Source organism: Muscardinus avellanarius, assembly GCF_963383645.1.
Source record: "Muscardinus avellanarius genome assembly, chromosome: 4".
Classification (NCBI taxonomy): Eukaryota; Metazoa; Chordata; class Mammalia; order Rodentia; family Gliridae; genus Muscardinus; species Muscardinus avellanarius.
Window position 1 is genome coordinate 152,147,570 of NC_137789.1, and position 18,482 is coordinate 152,166,051.

At 38.8% G+C, this 18,482-nt stretch overlaps 1 protein-coding gene across 1 annotated transcript in view; it reads left to right on the forward strand.

The window, feature by feature from the left end:
* The window catches only part of WDR11 (WD repeat domain 11), a gene marked incomplete at its 3' end in the record, with an annotated part of 57,281 nt that overhangs the window by 26,179 nt on the left and 12,620 nt on the right, over positions 1-18,482 (forward strand). Inside the window, exons 11-17 of the mRNA XM_080693808.1 lie at positions 3,282-3,366; positions 8,315-8,425; positions 10,256-10,327; positions 13,287-13,395; positions 15,996-16,120; positions 16,985-17,132; positions 18,264-18,370. Coding sequence (XP_080549934.1) covers positions 3,282-3,366; positions 8,315-8,425; positions 10,256-10,327; positions 13,287-13,395; positions 15,996-16,120; positions 16,985-17,132; positions 18,264-18,370 — 757 coding nt within the window. The remainder of the gene's footprint in view (positions 1-3,281; positions 3,367-8,314; positions 8,426-10,255; positions 10,328-13,286; positions 13,396-15,995; positions 16,121-16,984; positions 17,133-18,263; positions 18,371-18,482) is intronic.

Consider the following 18,482-nt stretch of genomic DNA (forward strand, 5'->3'; position numbering starts at 1 on the left):
ACTCATAAGATGTTTAGTTTTTCTAATTTCTAGAAAATCCTTTATTCTCTCTGAGGATACTTTAAAAGAAGGAACAGGCATAGTAAAATTGTGTAAATACTCATCTTGAACCATATTTCTTAATTTTTTCCCGTCCTTTTTCTCCAACAACCTTATTTTTAGTAGTGAAACTCATCCACGTGAGTCTGAACGATCAAGCCTGACACTATCTGTAGGTTTTGAAATTGTCAGTAGGCTGGCCCTCATGCGTGCTGAATCCAAGATCTCTTGTCGTTTCTTGGATAACTCAGCCTTTCTATGCATGCCATTTTGTATTGGGTCTTTGCTAACTAATAATGTCACAGTTAATAATTTTATAATAGCACAATGTTCTTCATTTGCTAAGATTGTGTATTAATCATTGTTTAAAGAGACCATGGCAAGCCGGGCATGGTGGCGCATACTTGTAATCCTAGCATTTGGGAGTCTGAGACAGGAGGATCAGGGTTTGCAGACAGCCTCAGCTACTTAGTGAGGCCCTTTGCAACTCAGTGAGACCCTGTTTCCAAATAAAGAATAAAAATAGGGCTAGGAGTATAGCTTGGAGGTGGAATGCCCCTGAGTTCTGTGCCCAGTACTGTGAAAATAAATAAACAAATAGACCATGGTGCCTGTAAACTAAGATGTGTTTTTTGGTTTGAAATTGGATATTTTTATGTTATAGATAGAAAATTTATCTTGGATTCATTTTACTGTCACATTAATTTCAGAGTAATGGGATGAATCTAATTCCCTTACCAAGAAAACTCCAGATTAGCTTGTTCTTAAATGCATAATGCTAAGATACATCTCTGTAAAATTTGAAATACTTAGGCCCTTTGCAACTCAGTGATAACTTGTTTCAAAATAAGAATAAAAAATAGGGCTGAGGGTATATCCCTGAGGTAGAATGCCCCTGGGTTTCATCCCTAGTACCACAAAATAATAATAATAATAATAATAATAATAATAATAATAAATAATTTGAACATAGTATATTTGTTTGAAACTGAATGTTTCCTTTTATTTGGGTGAGTCTGGGGATGGAACCCAGGGGCATTTGACCTCCGAGCTATGCTCCCTGCCCTATTTTTTATTCTTTATTCTGAAACTAAGTTGTGGAGGGCCTCACTAAGTAGCTGAGGCAGTCCTCGAACCGCGATCCTCTGGTTTCAGCCTCCCAAATGCTGGGCTTACAAGCGTGCACCACCACGCCCGGCTGAATGTTTCCTTTTCAGATGCTGTTGGCTTCTGGCCTTTTTCTCCAAGTGCACAAAAATGTGTTTGGGATTCTTTTTTTTTTTTTTTTTTTCCTAAATGAAGATTTGACCACATTTATTTTGTGGTCAGTTTGTCAGTTAGCCTAATAGCTGGAAATACCTTTGGGTATTTTCCTGTTTTCTGAGGCTGTCTTTTGAAAATGATTTGAACCTGAAGGGTCATTAGTCTCTGTGTACATGTGTCCAGACTTATAAAATGAATATTAGTATTTAATTTTTGCTTTAGAACTATTTGATCATATTTAGTATTTTACAGAGATTTTTATTAAGATTCACCAATTTACATTATATGTACTTAGGTGTACAATGTCAGCATACCTAATGTGTGTACAGTGCATTTTATGTCAGGATACCTGATGTCCAGGTCACCTGTCACTTTTTGGTCAGTTTCTTGTGGAACATTACTTCTTGTTTTAGCTCTATATGAGTTATGTCAAGGGCTGAGATTTTCATTGCCAAACAAGCTATACCATATGAGTTCATAGTAAATACCATCACTAAATGTAGTATAAAAAATAAACTAAATGCTTAAAGTGTCTGCACCAGGGAAGATAAGCAGAACGGCTTCTCCCTGTGGTGTCCCTAGTGTAGTAGGTCATAGGTTCAGCTTCATCAAAACCTGAAGAGTGTAGGAATCATTTAACTGTTATGAAGATCTGGTCATTGAAAAATTTTAGTGAATTATTCAGCTACTCTATCAGGACCAGAACTTGTTGTTAGATTATAAATATAAATAGATGGTAAATATAAACAACTATAAAATGTGGTTATTTAGTTATGTAGACTATTTTGGAGTTTTAGTCAGCCAAGATGTTCATATTGGAATTTGCCTTTTTTTTTGGTGGTGGTGGTACTGGGGTTCCTGGAAGCCTTCTACCTCCTGGCTACACTCCCAGACCTATTTGATTTTTGGAAACAGGGTCTCTTAAGCCAGCGCGGCTGATTTCCAACCTGCGCGATCCTCCTGTCTCCGCCTCCCAAGTGCGGGGATGACAAGCATGTGCCGCCACGCCCGGTGCTTGCCTAGTATTTTTACTTTCATTTTCTGTTGCTTTTGGTCAGTCCATTATTCCTTTTAAGTCATGTACAGTGAGGAAGTGATCACTCCAACATTTACACCGTCCTCTTTTTTTATCCAACTTATAAAAGCGTTTAGAGACTAAAACTTTCTCAGGTGTGTCCATGACTTTTTTACTTAAACTTTAGAAATACTGCCTGAGACCATGAAAAGCTTTAGGAATAATAATGGCTATGAAAATTCATTACAGCAGCAACAGAAGTACTAGTTAACCAAGTACTTGCTTTGCGTCAAGGGCTGTGCTAAGTGCTTTAAATATGTTTTCTCATTTGATGACGAACAAATATATTTTCTGTCATTCTTTGTCTAAAGGGATAAAAACATAGACTGAGTGTTGGGCAAGTAACTCCCGCAGGAGTGCAGAGCCAGAGCGTGAACCGAGGCGTCTGTAACTGAGAAGCCACATTTCATTGCACTTCACTGTTTGTCGTGATTTATCTAATAGGAGACACACTAAAAACAAAAGCTTTGTGAGGAAAAATAGAAAAATCTGCTTAATGAGCTCAGATAGGTTGCCCTTTTGAGGACCAGCCATAATCAATATTAATAAGTAGTATTAATAGTATAATTAACATTATTAGTAGTAATAAAATAACTATTTCTAATTTCAAAAAAAATAAACTGTCATGTGTAGGAAAACTTAGGAAAGTGCTTCTCGAAGCTGCTACATCTGTTGCTTTAGATTTTTAAATATTTTTGTGGCGGCTAACCTTGGAGTTAGGTGAGATTTCAGAACAGATAATATTAGGCCTGGTTTTGAAGAGGAGGAGGGAGAAGTGATCTCATTTATGTTTTTAAGCACATAGTTTGGGCCTCTTTCTTAAAAGACAAATGTAGTGAAATGATTCAAGTCTTGAGAGAAGACTCCTGCTGAACTCGTCCTCTCCCGTCTCGCCCTTGGCTAGGTACGAGCAGCGGTTCTGTCCTGGTATACCACCTCACCAGTGGGCTGCTGCACAAGGAGCTGAGTGTCCACTCGTGTGAAGTCAAGTGAGTATGTCTCTGTGGTCTAGATCAGAAGCCCACGGCCAGCAGCTCAGCGTGCCCTGGACGCCCCTGGGTACGCGCAGGGAGGACGGCGCTGCGGGTCGCGGTCTGTACCGGCCCAGCCGGGGCTGGCTGAGGAAGGATGAGCACGGGTTGCTGGTTTTGTCAAGGACGGAACCAGCGGAGACCTGCTCGTTTATTGCTGCACCTTGTTTGTTTCTCCTAAGGCCCAGGTGGTTTTCTCATCAGAAATCGCTGTGTCGCCTCGTCGATGTGTATTTCTTCTTTTTTAAAGTTGATGAGGATCCATTGGACTGCTCATGACAAATTTGAATAGTCATTTATCTGTCAGTTCTCCTTATTCTTTGTTTAAATACCATCAGAAGAGACCCCACATCTATCAGTTAGCAGTCTGTCAGTTAGTGTTCGGTTTTGAGATGTGATCTGTGTATGAGTGCTGTGTGTGCACAAATGTCTGAGAGGTGATGCTGGCCGAGGCTGCTGCTTGCTTTCTGCTCCAAGAGCATGCGTACCTGCTTTGTAGCATTATTGTTAGGAATGCAGGGCTGTTTTCCTTTTTTGCTGTATCAGTGGCAGGTTACAAAGTTGCGCACACACACACACACACACACACACACACACACACACGATGTAAATTTGCAGTATTTTTGTCCTTTTAATCAAAGTATAAGAAAGACCATTTTCTGTCTCCGGTACTTTATATAATTGTAAGTCTCAGGTGTAATATTTCTAGTGAACACTATTTTGAGTAAAAGAATTTTCTGGATGAAGAAGAGTGTTTAGTATCATAAGTTATGATTGCAATGGAAGCGTCAGAAGTTTCCATGGCCTGTTTGTTCAAGCGCAGCGTCTGTGGTGCCGCCCTGGTGACTGTCCATTGCCACCTTCTGTGTGTCCTTCTCGTGCCCCCTAAATACATTTGCAGTGGGTGGGAGTGTCTTGAGAAGCATGGAGCATTGGGGCCTCAGCAGCATGGCGGCTGGGTGGTCTTTCCAGGCTGTTGATCTTCTTTGCTCCTGCTGTGGGGTCTACAGTTTGCCGTTCTCACCCTTCTCATAGTCTCTGCTGCCACTGCTCAGATCCTCCCCCTTCCTGCCCACATTTCTGCCATTTTCCTTTTACCATGAAAGGCCAGTGCCTTTCATGATTTTTTTTTATGGCTACCACCAACCAATCAGAATTCTCCACTTACCCAGTACTTGAGCCCAGGATTATGTTAATTATTAATATTGCTTATATAATTTCACTGATTCCCTACTACAACCCTAGTGATTCCCTACAATATAAAGCATTATTATATTTCCAATTGACAGAGGAAGAAACTGAGAATTACAGAGTAATCTGTGGAAAATGTGGAGGAAATTCATTCCAGACCTTTCAAGCTTCAGGGCCTGAGCTCTTTATTTATATTTAATAGTACATGTGCTAGGACTCCTGATGAAAATAGCTTTATAGGAATTCCATAGCTTAATAGGAATGGTTTTGGCAAAGATTTACTTAGCCAGGGTTCATGCTAACGATGTAAGCTGTGCTCCTGAAGAATCAAGCACATTGTCATTTTGTTTCTGAATAATGGACCCTTGGTAGTTAATCTGTAAAGTACTAGTGTTGAGTAGGATTTGTCCACCTGGACCACTTAGGTTGTGGCTGTCACTACACACATGATCGTATTCACTGGTGGTAGCCCTGGAATTGTTTAGAAAGTATCATTTGGATGGTGAATAACTAAGGAATACCCTGCTCATGCAGACTAGTGTTGCGGATGATCATGCGCAGATGCTCTACTTTTTCCTATGAATTTTCTCTTTTAATTGCCATTTTGAAAATAATTCACTTTTTATTCAGAGATATTGCCCAAGAGGATGCTGAAATCCTGCTGTCTGTGTGTTTCAATTAATAGAGCTTTAGTATTGCAATTAAAAGCCATTTTGAAGACTTCACAGATGTGTTATAAAAAATTATGAACTGATTAGCAATAAACTGATACATTCTAGGTTTTTATATGCAGATTAAAGCCAGGTTTTACTAAGCTCTTTTTCTACCTCGTCAATGCATCTTGTGTGTGCCTGTGGCCAGGGATTGTGTAACTGCAGAGTTCTAAGGCCGTTACGCTATGTGAAGCTGTGCTTTACACCTGTTTCCTATATACTTGTACACAGGCAAAGCCTTGATGCTTATAATCTAGTGGAAAATACCTAGAAGTAAACAAAGCAGAGCGGCATGTGTTAACTTTATAGATTATTAGTTTGTATATTTTTCTACCAAGCTGTTTTTTTTTTTTTTTTTTTTTTGTCTTTTTGGACTGGGGATCGAACCCAGGGCGGTGCACTTGCCAGGCAAGCGCTTGCCACTGAGCTACATCCCAGCCCTGCTAAGCTGCGTTTATCAGTGCTGTGCAAATTCACAGAAATGGTGTCCGCCCGGTTTCCCAGAGGCCCCAGTGTACAGGACACAGCAGAACGGGAGGTGCTGCTTACTCGGAATCCAGCCGCATGCGCATTCCATGGCAGGGGAGGGGAGGGCACACACTTCTGAAGCATCTTAATGTCCTAAGATACTTCTGCAAATTTATAGAGGAAGTGGAGATCATTTACTTTCCACAAATCACTCAACTTAATCAAAACAAGACTGAGCCAACAAATGTTCTGATATCCATATAAACTGCTAATAATGTATGATATCCACACTAGCACTGGGCTATATGGAGTGTACTTGTACAATGTGGCTCTAGACTGGAAGCTCCAGAAGGACAGGAACTATATCTGTGGCATTTGCAGCTGTATTCCTAGTGGGTAGCACAATCCTAGTTTTACTTGGTACTTAACAGATATATTTTTTAAGATAATGAGAAACTGGAGGACAAAATTATTAATCTGGAGATAGTGGCATCACTGTACTAGATTATAATTAGTTCAGTGGTTAGTAACAAGACTTGGAGCGTGGGTCTCAGAGCTCTTGTGGATGAGCAGATCTGGCTGAAGCTACCAGAGAGAGCAAAATCAGCCCCTAATGACTCCTCTCTTCTCTTGTTCACTCTAAGTAGAAAAACTAAGTGCTGTCACCTTAAGGGAAAAAAAAAAGAAACAGGAGACAAAGGGGCTTTTCTAGGGAATAATTCACCAAAATATATCTTGTTCATTGTGGTTGTGATTTGAGTTTAGTAAACAGGAAAGCCTGAAGAAGATGGGGCCTGAGTTGTTCTTGAGATGAGACTAATGATTGCAATGAGGGCAATTGCCAAAATATACGGCCAGTATTTTGTGCCGGTCCTTCTGTTCGTGCTCCTTGTTATCCCTGCATAACAACGGAGGAAGCCCACATGCATGAGGTCAGAGCCAGTAAGTGCCAGAGCCAGCGCTTAACTCCGGTAGTCCTCAAGAGACAGAGGAGAGGCCATTCCAGGTATAGAAACTTCCAAGAATACTCAGTTTAAAGCAGCCATTTAATCTGAGTGTTGCAATACAACTTTATGATTAAGGAATCCTAGGTAATAAAAGCAATCACCAAGCCGGGCGTGGTGGCGCACGCTTGTAATCCCAGCATTCGGGAGGCTGAGACCGGAGGACAGCCTCAGCTACTTAGGCCCTTCGCAACTCAGTGAGACCCTGTTTCAAAATAAAGAATAAAAAATTGGGCAGGGAGTGTAGCTCAGAGGTCAAAATGCCTCTGGGTTCCAGCCTGAGGCCCCCTCAAAAAAAAAAAAAGAAAAAGAAAAGAAAAGAAAAAAGCAATCACCAGCTGTTGCAGATATTATTTTTAGTTCTCTTTGGATTACGTTTGTCCCTCTGCTAAAAGACAGGGAGGTAGAAACATAGGGATCAATGAGGAGGTTAGTTAAAATGGCAGATAAGGTTCAGTGGTAAGTTTGGTTAGGGAAGATGAGGTGGATGGCTGGATGGTCTTGAGAGCCACACAGCAGTGTGGATGTGATACAGGAAGCCATTGCACTTTTTGAGAAAGAGACATGTGAAAGCAGCATTTCATGGTAACCCTAGCAATTGCATTCAAATCAATATAGAAATGGACAAACTAGATTAGAGGGAGGTCAGTAAATATTTTCTATAATGGGCCAGATAATAAATATTTTAATCTTAAGATTTTAGGCCATAAAAATATCTGCCATTGTATTTTGAGAGCATATGTAGACAATATGTTGTTTTTAAAATGGCTGTCCTTAAATGCTGACGAACAATTGCATATAGTACTGAAGTCTGGGCTTCCCTCTTAGCCAGCTTCTGCTGTGTATGAGAAGTGCGGAGCTTATTTCTTGGGACTGAGGAGTCGGCTTGTGGCTCTGGGCCCTCCTCCTCCCGTCCTCCGTATGTTGTGTTGGTGGATACTGTCCCACTTCCTTGGCAGGGTCAGGCCACACATTTACAGGACTCCCAGCACTTTGGGTTCATGGGCTGTGGTCTTGTGAGTCACATCTTTCTCCTTGAGACACGTCTTTGCTATTATCAGATAGCAAAGAGAATACCACTTGGAACTTATATCTACTTCCAAATCTAACAGCTTAGTTTATATTCTTTGCTTCAAGAATTTTTGCTTCCTACTCAACTGGGAGTTTTTGAAAAGATGTTATAAATTCACTAAATGTTCTCAACTTTAATCATTTTGCTCAGAATTACTGTAGCACGTTTTTCTTAGCAGTTGGAGACTCCTATGATGCAGCTCTTTCTTCTGGTCAATTTTTAATCCGCATTTTAATGATAGTGGGAATTCTCATAACTGCTTTGACATTACATTTGAAGACAAGGTTTAATTAGAAATAATGTTATATGTGTTAGAAATATACAGTAAGATAGTCTCAATAAAAGGTAATAACGGTATGGCTTTCAAAGAGTACAATAAAGTTAGCTCTCAGAAAAACCTTGTTGTTTAAAGTTTTCAAACAAAAAATACATTGAATTAATCTTTGTTTAATTTGTAGGGGTATCGAATGGACAAGTTTGACAGGTTTTCTTTCTTTTGCTACTTCAACACCAAACAATATGGGACTAGTGAGAAATGAACTTCAGCTAGTTGATCTTCCAACAGGTTTGTATATTTACACTGTTAAAAGATTCAGAATGGCTTGTCATGTTGATCAGAGGCGCTGCTATTTATAAAACATGTTCCAAAGTACTTTCTTTTGCTTTGGAGTTTTTTGTTATATTCTGTGTTTATATTCCATTCTTTTGTTCTGTAATAACTGCCCTAGAAAAGTCTTATCATTGTTCACATGGAAATATTGTTAACATAAATACATGATAAATAGAATAACATTAACCTGAACAGACAGATTCATAAAAAGATTAACACTTGTCTACTCATTATTTTAATAAGCACATTGTTATATATAACCAAAAAATCAGTTTTAAAATAACTCTTTGTAGTTAGACTTTTAGATACTTTGTTTGAAGTTTGGGCCTTTGTAGAAAATCCTTAAAAACCTTATCAATTAAGGACAGTTTCTAAATGCTGTAATCTAGAACTTGATAGACTCTAGGTGACTGAATAGGAAAACCTAGTTTAGGAGTTTGAAAACTTTATAATAGAAAGTATTCCATATTCAAACTTAAAGCGGGTCATGTTGGCTCAAGTCTGAAACACCAGTACTTAGTGAGACAAGAGGAGTGCAGGTTCAAGGACAACCTTATTAATATAGTTACAATTATTAATATAGTTACATATACAATCAGCAACATAGTGAGACCCTGTTTCAAAATAAAACAGTAAAAATAAGGTAGAAGGTATAGCTCAGAAGTATAACACCCCTGGTTTAAATCCTTAGTACCACAAAAACATAACAAAAAAAGACAACTCAGTGAGTTTCAGAATAAAAAACATTGAAAGTAGACTGGAGTTGAGTTTCAAATTATTTGGTAACAGAGCTGGGCGTGGGCCCATGCTTGTAATCCTGAGGCAGGATTGCACAAGATCAAAGCCAGCCTCAGCTACTGAGTGAGGCCCTGTTTTCAAATAAAATATAAAATAGGTCTGGGATGTAGCCTGGAGGTATATTTTTATATTTATATTTTATTTGGAAACAGGGTCTCACTGAGTTGCTGAGAGCCTCATGAAGTAGCTCAGGCTGGCCTCTCACTTGTGTGATCCTCCTCCTCGGCCTCCCGAGTCCTGGGACTCCAAGCGTGCGCCACCTGGCCCGCCTCATGGTGAGGTTTCCTTTGGTGCCATTCAGCAGGCCGGCTGTGGGTGTTCAGTTGTCTCTACAGTACATGTGTTCTCTCATTTGTTCAATGTGTATAAAGTTAAAATGGTGTTAAAATATATTTGTTCAGACATAGGTTAGAATCTATGCATTTTTTATTCACAGAAAAACATTTTGCTGCTTTTGGCAGTTAACTAATTCCTTTGCAGCATAACAAGCACTGTGGTTATAGTACCCTCAGTGTATAGGCACGTTTTGCTGGAAACGTTCAAAATACTTAAGGTAACATTTGGCACATGGGACAAGAAATCTAAAATACTGTCTCAGGAGTTTTTCTCCTACTAGTTACTAGTTGTAAACATGGGTAAGTTTTATATTACTTTAAGTATACAAGTACTTTTTATATTGGACAATTGCTTTATCATAGATGCCTTAAAATCTTAGCAAATGGTATTTCCAAATTACTGTGATTGAATTGTGAAATTTAAGAAACTCTATAGCAAATGAAAATGTCTTTTTATAAGAGACATTTAAATGTAAGTAATATATTATTATTATTATATTTTGAGATATTTTCATTTTGATTATTAGAAACAGCTTAGAAGCCATTGGGGAATGAACAGGAAGGTAGAGGATAGGACGGATCAAGTTACACTGGTATGGCCTCTTATGTCATACGTGCTATTACACTGTTTCTTTAATATTTGCAATTAAAGGCAGGAGCATTGCTTTCCGTGGAGACAGAGGCAATGATGAATCGCCCATTGAAATGATTAAAGTATCACACTTGAAGTAAGTACCAACCTAAAAAATATATATATTATTACAGTGGAATCTTATGGATTTTCTTTTTATTTCATAAAGTGGGAATATGCTAAATTACATATAGAATTTCTTAGTGATGACAAATGGTAATATACAGTCATATCAAAGAAAATATTTTGGCTACCAAATTAAGTTACTATCACTTATAATTCTCTACTTATAAGAAAATGAAGTAACTTTTAGGAATTTTAACATGCCTTTAAATTAGTAAAATGAGTGACCTAGCTTTGTTCTGTGATAGTGATAATGATGTAAATGTATTTTACCTACTAATAAAACTATTGTTTGATACCTTAGGAAATTCTCATGTACTTCCACTCACCATGGGACTATTGAGTAAAAGAACTCCTTTTTCTTATTTATAACTTGGACCCATTTTACTTCTAGAATCATTTTGAATTTTTTGTTCCAAGGGAACATACATGTAAAACAAGATGATTAAAAATAGGAACTGAATGAAAACCTGTCAAAGAAACAAAGAAAGAATAAGCTTTCTAATAATTAAAAAAAAATTTTTGGTTTTTGTAGGGTTTTTGAATTTCTGTATACATTTTAGAATAAGCTTATCAGTTTTGCCAAAAAATATTGCTCAGATGTTTTTTGGCTGAGGTTGCATTAAATTTATATATCAGAGTGAGAAAGAATATCTTAAAAAGTTTTGCATTTCATGAATGTGGTATATCTGTCCATTTATTTAAGGTGTTTTTAATTTCTTCCAGCAATATTTTATAGTTTTTAATGTATAAACCTTAAGATATTATTTGTTGATTTTTGCATGTTTTTTTGACATATAAATGGATTTTTCTTTTAGTTTCAAATCATTAGTTATTTTTTTATATTGGCCCCGTACCTTGTGACTATGATAAGCTTGATTATTAGTTCTGATGGCATTCTTGTTGATTTTCTAGGATATTCTTCTTTAAAAATCTTGTTATTTACTAACAAAGATACCTTTACATTTTCTTTTGAATTTGCAAGTCTTGTATTTCTTGCTTTACTGCACTGACCAGGACCTCTAGTATGCTGAGTATATAGAAGTGGTGAGAGCTGACATATTTGCTCTATTCCAGAATCTTAAATCCTAAAAATGTTATGTGAACATATAAGCAGCACTTTCCCCCTGTGCCTATAATTTTTATATGGTGTGTTTTCATTTTAATTCACATCACAATTTTTAATATTTACACAGGATATTTACACAGACTATTTGAGTGATTTTTTCCAGATATAGCTTTCTGTTATTTTCTAGTCTCTGTTATGGTTAAAGAGCATATTTTACATTATTTCCATCTTTTCAAATTTACTGTGATTTATTTTATGACCCAGAGTGTGGTATATCTTAGTGAATGCTCCGTGCGCACTTGAGCAGGTCACAGAGTCTGCTGTGATTAGTGTGTCCCATAAGTATCACTTCGACTTGGTTGATGTCATTCGAGCCTTCTGTGTTCTCACTGGGTTTCTACCTGCTTATTCTATGAGTGCCTGGGAGGCAAGTGTTGAACTCTCTAGCTGTAGTTGTGGATTCATTTAATTTTCTTTTAAAGAATTTCTTCCCTTGGATATTTTGAAGATCTGTTGCTAGATGCACATATGTTTAATATTGTTAGGTCCTTTTGGTCAATTTGTTTTCTTTTACTGTGAAATATTTTTTTCTTTGTTGATATTATTTGTTTGGTTATCTGGTATTAGTATAACCACTCCAGCTTTCTTTTCTTAGTGTTTGCATAGTGTGCAATTTTCCATTTTTATACTTGTACTAAAGTTGATTTCTGTAATTGGGGATTGTCTACTGTTTGATCCAGCATGCTCAGCCTTCTCCTTGCAGAGGTTAAATAATTCATATTTATGTAATTGCCAGTATGACTTGTGCTTAAGCTCACCATTTTGCTAGTTGCTTTATATTTTATATTTTTATTTTAAATAAATTAATAAACAATTTTTAAAAATATATTAGTTTTAATTCTTAAGACACAAAATGTCATTTAGTATAACACACATAAATAAAAGTTCTTTGGAGCTTCCTCAGTAAATTTTAAGAGGGCAAAGGAATCTGAAAAAGTTCAAGAATTACTCAGACTGTTGAGAATCTGGTCTCTTATTTTCAGTCAGAACTCTATAAACATTTCTGCTAAATGCATAAACCTAAAGCAACTGACCATATTATTCACTTCTTCAAAATATTCAGTGTGATTCACTAATGTCTATCGAATAAGCCCCTATTTAATGTAGCGTTGCTTTTAAGATCTTTGTTTATGTAGCCCAAATTCACATTTTAGTCTTTATTTCATGATTTTTCTTATACTCCGCATTGAAGGTAGCATGATTCCCCATATACAGTCTTATTTCCTGTTACCATTTGTCTGTCTCTTGCAGCACTGAGCACAGGGTCTTCTACGCTCATGTGTCCTTGGCTCAGCCACCCCCTGGGGATGCTGTGTAGCTCCTCAGGTGGTTGCTGAGGAGTCAGTCTGCTTTGTGGAGTTGTGTGTATTGACCTCACTGCTTCCAGGCCTGGTGGCAAGTGAATAAAAGTGGCGTTTGTTGCAGACCTGTTGTGGCAGGATAACAGAAATAGCACCCATGTTAGTTAATTGCTACTGTAACCTGAGTGTCAGTTCGCTGAGGTGTAGGCGGTGGGATTCCTATGTCAGAGATGAGAAATTGAGCTTTCGCGCGGTTAAGTTGTGGCACCTGAATGAGAACCCAGGCCACTCCTTCAGAGCTGGTCTCCTTGAGGTCACCCCAAGCTTTAGCCTGTTAGGCTGGCGGTGGTGGGGGCTGAATGTCACTTCAAATCCCTGTGCTTAGAATGTGTCTTCTAGGAGTCTAATATACTGGTTCATGATAAAGTTTTTGTTTTGTTTTGTTTTTGCAAAAAGGGGGCTTATTTAATAATTCGGGGTTTTTTTGTTGTTGTTTATTTTAGGCAATATTTGGCAGTTGTATTCAAAGATAAACCCTTGGAATTATGGGATGTTAGGACATGTACCCTTCTGAGAGAAATGTCTAAAAACTTTCCTGCAATAACTGCTTTGGTAAGTTCTAGTTTAAGAACTAGTCTATTTAGGCATGTAGGTATGTGGTGATTTTTTTTTTTTTTTAGCTTGAGTTGACATCATTACTGCCATATGTTATCTTGTTAAAAATAATTTTTCAGGAAAAATTATATAAATAAACGGAGATAACTCTGACTTTCTTGGGTGGGTCAATTTAATATTATATTAATGCAATTCCAGTTAAAATTTTATTAGGATGTTTCTAGTAACACAATAAACATTCTAAATTTTTTATCAAGAAGAAGGGTCCTAAAGAGCCAAGTCATCCTTGAACAAAGAGGAGTGATGGGAGGTGGGGGTGGGGTTGCAGCCACACCACCTGATGCCAGTACATTCTATAGAACTCTGGGAATAAATCAGTGTCAGATTGACAGAACAGGAAATGGACCGACATTCAAAAGAGCCCACTAACAGACCCATGTATGTTTAGGACTTTGACAGGCAGTAAAGCAGCACAGAGAGGAACGGGAATGGGCAAACAGTATTAGGGCAACTGTCTCACTTTATGAAAAACATTGATCTCGCTCCTACTACCTATGGTATTACAAAAGTGCTATTCACAGAATTAAAGATCTCAGTGTATGTGGATGGATATTTTCACGACCTGGGGACAGGAGAGGATATAAGATGCTCAAAGGAAAAATATTAATGATTTGGATGACATCATAATGCTGTTTGATGAAGGATTCCATTCTTCAATATGAATTTTTAATATCTAAAATTAATAGGGAACCTTTACCAATCAACCATGGGGGGGGGAAGAAAACCCAGTGGAAAAATGGACATGGTGTGTGAATGAACATTTAGAGAACAGCAGAGAAAGGCAGCCAACAAGTATATAAAAAAGTATAAACTTGCCGGGCGTGGTGGCGCACACTTGTAATCCCCGTGCTTGGGAGGTGCAGACAGGAGGATCACGGAGGTTTGAAAGCCAGCCTCTCTGGCTTAAGAGAGCCTGTTTCCAAATAAAATAATATATATAAAAAATAGGTCTGGGAGTGTAGCCCGGAGGTAGAAGGGTTTCCAGGGACCCCAGTACCACCAAATAAATAAATAAGTACAAACTCAACCGTTTTCAGAGACATACAAAGTGAAGAAACATGATAAGCCTGTTAGACTACGATCAGAGAGCCAGATAGCACCCTGTGAGGAGAAGATGGAGAAGGCTGTGCCCTGAGCACGTGGGCAGACACAGGCGTCCTCCTGCTGCCCTCGAAGGGCTTTGACTACAGCAGCACTGGTCATAAAGGCACTTGGGAGGCAATCTGTGTATTCTTTGCTAAGAGAACAGATATATTAAAAAATGATAGATGCTTGTGGAGTGTCATCCAGCCTGCAGAGATAACAGGGAGAAGACCTACAGTACATTTAGAACAGCAAGAAGAGTAAAAACCAGAATGTCATAAAATAGGAGTACTTATGGGAATCAGAAACTGATGGATGGAAAATCGCTATGTCAAGAATTTTTTTAATGAGATGACTTCAGATTAAACACATTGAAATAGGTGAGAATATAAAAAATTAAGACAAGTGAATTCAGGTGGACCTGTGCTTGATAGTATGCCCAGATTGGAGTAGTCGTTTTTCCTCACCCTATGCAGGTAAGGGGTAGGCAAAGGGGTGGGGAATAGGAGACACCATCATTGAATTTGTTTTTTAAATTTTGTATATGTATGTATGTATGTATATGTGTATATGTATATGTATGTGTATATATGTGTATATATATATATATATATATATATATATATAGAGAGAGAGAGAGAGAGAGAGAGAGAGAGAGAGACAGAGAGATAGAGACATCAGCTGGGCGTAGTGGCACACGCTTGTAATCCCAGCATTTGGGAGGCTGAGAAAGGAGGATCGCACAGGTTCAAAGTCAGTCTCAGCTACTTAGTGAGGCCCTTTGCAACTCAGTGAGACCCTGTTTCAAAATAAAGACTAAAAAATAGGAATGGGGGTGTCGCTCAGAGGTAGAATGCCCCTGGGTTCCATCCTTAGTACTGCCAAAAAAAAAATCAAAACTTTTTTTGGGAAGTTTGCTGTTAAACTAGTCTAATTAAAATGCATTTGATAAGCCTTTCTCTGAATAGGTAAAATCTAAAGAAAAACACTTCACATACAGTAACGGGAAGTGGTGCTAGGCCATGGAGACCATGGAGAGTGCCCAGTTTGTTGTTTTGGTTTGGTTTGGGTTTTAGGGTTTTTTTTTTTTTTTTTTTTTTTTTTTGTGGTGCTGGAGATGGAACCCAGGAGCTTTCTACCTCCAGGCTATACTCCCAGCCCTATTTTATATTTTGTTTGGAAACAGGGTCTCACTAAGTTGCTGAGAGCCTCACTAAGTAGCTGAGGCTGGCTTCGAACCTGCGCGATCCTCCTGTCTCAGCCTCCCAAGAGCTGGGATTACTAGGAGTGCCATCCAGCCTGCAGAGATAACAGGGAGAAGACCTAAAATACATTTAGAATAGCAAGAAGAGTAAAATGCATTTACAACAGCATGCCCGGCTTGCCCAGATGTTCTGGAAGGGAGCTCTGACAGAAGGCACGCTGGCACTCCTGGGTGTCTTTTCTCTCCACAGGAGTGGTCACCATCTCACAACTTAAAGAGCCTGAAAAAGAAGCAGCTTGCTACCCGAGAGGCCATGGCCCGCCAGACTGTCGTCTCGGACACAGAGCTCAGCACCGTCGAGCCGTCGGTGATCAGGTGCAGCGCGCTGCTCCTGCCAGTGTCCTTTGCACTAGTAAATTGTGTCTGAGAACTTGACGGTGCTTTAGTGGTAGCCAGTTGGACTGTGCTTTTGCACACACTTGGTTTCCTGTTTCAGTATGTTACCCGGATTACCGGACAGTTAAATTTGTTGCCGTCTTTCCTAGTGCAGTCAGTAGCCTGCAGTACTGTCGCCCCACAGCCCCGTGAGGGACAAGGATGGCTCCAGTGCCCTCTGTCCCCTTAACTGCAGTTTCTGAAATTAGGTGAAAGTAGCATAAACATGGAGATGAATCAATAAGAAAGTGTATTGGGAGTTCTAAATCCCATCCCCGTCCATACCAGTTTTACGATTAAAAGCTTCAGAGCACCTCTCTGTAGCCCCTCTCCTCTGTTGGGCTTTTTAGCAAAAGTAGCTGTGTGTTGTTTCCATTACTTTTTTCTCCTGTTGTAAACTTTCTTCCATGGTATGATTATGGGGAATGATTTACATATATATAGTGTGTGTGGTACTGGGGATGGAACCAGGGGCATTTGAACTCCAAGCTACACCCCCGCCCTATTTGTTATTCTTTATTTTGAAACAGGGTCTCACTGAGTTGCGGAGGGCCTCACTAAGTAGCTGAGGCTGTCTGCGAATCGCAATTCTCCAGTCTCAGCTTCCTGAATGCTGGGATTGCAAGCGTGCGCCGCCACGCCCAGCTTGATTCACATTTTTACATTATTAGCTGGGCAAGATTAGTTTCAGACACTTTAGTGGCTTTGGACTTCCTGTTACTGCATCTGTATTGTGGGCAAGTTAATTAAGTATGGGTGGCACTCTAAAGAAAAGTCATTACCTTATTTTTTCCTCTCCCAAAGCTTGTTGCAGGAGGCAGAAAGTAAATCTGAACTCAGTCAGAATATCTCTGCTCGGGAGCATTTTGTATTTACCGATAATGACGGCCAAGTTTATCACCTCACTGTGGAGGGAAACTCTATGAAAGATAGTGCTCGGATTCCACCAGATGTGAGTCTAACCCTCGGTTAAATCTCCATCAATAGTCCCTTCAAGGATCTTGTTGACCCATATCCAGTGAGGACATCGCTTAAGTTGGAAAGCTTCAGGAAAGCTTAATAGAGATAAATTTCATTACTAATGGACACATTATCACTGATTAAACTTGCCTTATCCTGCTAGAGAATAACATTAAAACTATTTTGATTAAGTTTTTGCCTTGTGATATTCATTTTATCCCCATAATAACTTACCAAGGATTGTCTCCATTCAATCTGTGACTAAACTGAGGGAGAATAATGGCTGTGCCCAGGGCACGCTCAGTTCTGTGCAGAGCAGCGGTTGAAACTGGGCTCGACACCAGTGTCTGTCCTCTGCTTCAGGCATTTCCCTGAAAGATACTTGTGCTCTAGTATTATTTTTTGATGATTGTAAATAGGTTATAAATGTAATAGTATTAACATTTACTACCTCAGATATATCCTTTTTTGACCTTGTAGAATCCCTCTACTGAGGTATTAGAGTTAACTCTGCATCTCACAGGTTGTTTTTAAGAGGTGGATTAAGAAAATGACTTTTTAAAAACTAATACAGAGTACTAAAGTGATTAAATGGAGACAAGAGGGGATTCTTAAAAATGTCCGTATTTACTTAGAATTGCCATCCAGACATGGGACTTGTAGTGGGAGGCCGCTGGGTGAGGCTCAGGTCTCCTGAGTTCGCAGTGAAGGTGCCGGCGGGGCTGCGGTCACTGAAAGTTAAGTGGCAGGCGGTCGCTTCCAGGCAGCTCAGTCGCCTGGCTCTTGTGGATCAGAGCTGCTGTAGGTGAGAGGGAGGAATTCAGACTGTTGCAAATGTCTTTAATAAACAGTATTTTCACCTTCTCTATTCCAAAAGGTAGTGAAGTTCTGGATCTTCTTTTTCAATGAGAAAAAACCCTGCATAATTAGTTAAGAAATTAGTTTCCCTTGAGATGGATTTATTTTATCCTTTTGCAGTAAGAAATAAGTTAGAGTCAGCTTTCTTTCTAGAAGGGATTTTCTTGACTTCTTTCTCTTAAGGTATTGCTTCTTTAAAAAATATTCCTATAAACCTAGTTGAGATAACTTACTAATGTATGTTTTTCTTGCTGTTATTTTCTAGGGAAGTATGGGTAGTATTACCTGCATTGCTTGGAAAGGAGATACATTAGTGCTTGGAGATATGGATGGGAATTTAAATTTTTGGGATTTGAGAGGCAGAGTATCCAGGTATGAGCCAAGAATGAAAGGTTTATGTTGTGTGTTTTTAAGTATGGTTTCATTGGAGACTTATGACTGAATTAAGGAGGAAAAGCTTTGGGCCAGGCTCTGATCATTCACA